The 2,759-nt window shown below is 36.1% G+C and overlaps 1 protein-coding gene across 2 annotated transcripts in view; it reads left to right on the top strand.

Annotated features, from left to right (window-relative positions):
* The first annotated feature begins 259 nt into the window (after nt 1–259).
* LOC106947336 (glutamate receptor-interacting protein 2-like) overlaps nt 260–2,759 on the top strand; it is a 106,388-nt gene continuing 103,888 nt past the window's right edge. For both annotated transcript variants that reach the window (XM_015032253.1, XM_015032252.1), the window contains exon 1: nt 260–749. In XM_015032253.1, coding sequence (XP_014887739.1) covers nt 602–749 — 148 coding nt within the window. In that variant the 5' untranslated portion in view covers nt 260–601. The remainder of the gene's footprint in view (nt 750–2,759) is intronic.

Below are 2,759 nucleotides of genomic sequence, written 5' to 3'. Positions count from 1 at the left end.
AAAAACATGTTGGATAGATTCATGTTGGATATATATATATATATATATATATATATATATATATATATATATATATATATATATGCACACACGCGTACCCACACCCTTTGGGAAAGACTGAACAAAGCTCAGCTCTGCCAGGGAGTTTTGGTAGCTGGATGTACTTATGCAGTGGGGAGGTGCAGAGAGAGAGAGGGAAAGGGAAGGAGGTGCGTGAGTGAATGTGCAGCCTCTTCCTCTCCCTCTTTTCATTCGTTTCTCTCAGTATCACTTCTCTCATCATTTCGATCTTCAGATTTTCTGTAAGCAGAGAGAAGAAAAGGTAAACAAAGATCAAGAGTCTAGATGAGAGGGATGTAAAATCGGACACTAGTGGAACAAGAGGTAAAACTTAAAACGCTGGACTGTGGAGAGAAAGAAGAACAAGGAAAAGGTAGAGAAAGGATTTAGGTAATGCATAAGAGGAAAGAGAAGAAACTAGTGAAGACAAGACATTATTATAGCTAACAGAAGGGACGAAAGAGAGAAAGACAAACAAGAAGAGGGAGAGAAGAGGATCTAAAGACATCTGGAGGTACTTGGGGAAACTTAGTTGTCCAGGATGGATAAAGTGGAACGTGTAATGAAGATGGTGAAGAGGATGTCACCCAGAAAGAAGAGGAGAGAAGGAGGAAGAGGAGGACCGGGGGAGCTGGAGAGTCCAGACACGCTGTGCGATGAACTGTGTCGATTCCACCTCTGCATCTCTGGTGAGTCTGCAGCTCCACATGTGCCACGGTGAAGTTGATCTCTCTGGGCTTGCAGCTTGTAGGTTACTTGTCAATCTTGTATCTTCAAAAGTTCTGATATTTGTTTCCTTTAGCTGGTTTCCTGACTGAAAAATATAGCAATATAAAGTTTAAAAAAGCAACATTTATGTACATAAATAAGTAATTTCTGTTATTTTCTTTGTGGAATCATCATGTCCAGACTTGGTACTTATTTTTGTCTTTGTTGTTTTTCTGCCCCCTGTCTTACTGGGGACAGAAACCCTGATCTTATTTCTTATTGAGGTGAACTGATGTGGCGTTAGGCGTGTCGCAGCGGTTTGTAAATATCTCTCTCTGCCCCTTATCTCTGATATTTCTGGAAGCTTCAGCTACCAGAAGACATTATTAAACTATGATTTAATAGATCATAGTTTATGATCTATTAGATTGTCTTTAAGTTTCCACTTACATATGGTGCCTCCATTGTTTTTCATTCTTTCTGGAGTCAACAACTGAAGATTTGTTGTGGTTTATAAAGGATGTGGTTTACTTCACTAGGAGATCTTTAAACCTGTAATTAACCTCTTTTTATAGTGATGGACCAAGGTTGCTGATCTCAAACATGTGTTTAGTTTTACCAGAGTGAATCTGGTAAATAAATGGAGGATTTATTTTTCTTTAGCGTTTCCTTCCAAAACTTTTTTGTTCTGTCTCAATAATGTGCTGATCAGTTCATGCTGCATAATTGAACACTGTAAACTTTTCTTATGGTGGCCGTCGTACTTTCTGCTCTAATATGAGGCTTTCATAAGGTTTAGGTGTTGAAGGAGGTTTTTCTATGTATGCTATTATCTCTTTGTGAAGTATCTAAAGTTTTATATCTTTGTCTTTAGGATAGAAATGCATCACAAACCATAGATATAAACAGGAACTTTCCATAAATAGGAAACAGACATAAACATGCAGTGAATAAATCAATTTTCAATCAATTTTTGGCACCAAGGAGTCGAGAATAAACACGTTTTCCCTCAGGCTCCTTATATGTGTATATATTTGAAATTTTAAATTGACATTTGTGACTGTATATAAAATAGACCAGTACATATTGCAGTAAGCATATTTCCATGTACAGTCTAACACCGCTTCAGGAATGTGAGACAGTTGAAGATTTTATGCACACTTTTAGCCAACACATTTCATGAATGATTTCTTTGATGCTTTTAAATGACTGATTTGGCTCCATCATTTATTTTGGAGATATTGTTGAAGTTTTGACAGAATATGGTTTTCCACTCTGTTATTCTCTTATATTGTACGTTTTTAAGTCTCCATATATCAAACATGTAGAAATAAACATCAGTCTCTCCTCTCATTGCTGACTGATTTTGACAGAAGTTCACTGAGATGCATTGCCCTTTACGGCCAACTCCTGGATATCGCACTATGAGAGGTTTGTGTGAATAGAAGTACATTTTTTATGAAATTTGTTCATGCGGTAAGAAGATGATTTGTTTACCTTTATGGGTTTTTTTATATTTATTTAGTTAAACTATATTCAGCTTGTGTCTTTTTGGATTTGTCAAACTTTAACTTTGTTTGTGTAAGTTACCTTTTATTATTAAGTACATTTATTTTTGCCTCCTTAACTACCACCATATTTGTGACACTTGTCTGGTGTTAGGAAACTAGACTCATATTACAGTATTAAAGCCTTTTGCCTCATTATTTTTGTATCTTTTCACTGTCAGGTATTGATACTCCTGGAGATGCAATCATGAAAAGATTCTTGCTTGAATTACTGGAAAGAGAGGCAGTGCTGTGTTTCCTCTCTTCTTCTGTTTTCTGTTGTACTTTCCACACATGCATATTTTCATATCCCAGAATAATTCATAAACCTAAAGTAGCACCTATGTCTGGTTTGGGAATTTAGACAGGTTTTTTGTGTTTTGTTAGTTAAGCTAAAAGAAGCATGCTTACTCTGAAAGTGTCTTTAGCATATATATATATATA

This window comes from Poecilia latipinna, unplaced genomic scaffold (genome assembly GCF_001443285.1).
Source record: "Poecilia latipinna isolate Pla-1442-1.1 unplaced genomic scaffold, P_latipinna-1.0 Scaffold235, whole genome shotgun sequence".
Lineage (NCBI taxonomy): Eukaryota > Metazoa > Chordata > Actinopteri > Cyprinodontiformes > Poeciliidae > Poecilia > Poecilia latipinna.
Note: the sequence above shows the minus strand (reverse complement) of the source record. Positions and strands in the feature narration are given on the sequence as shown.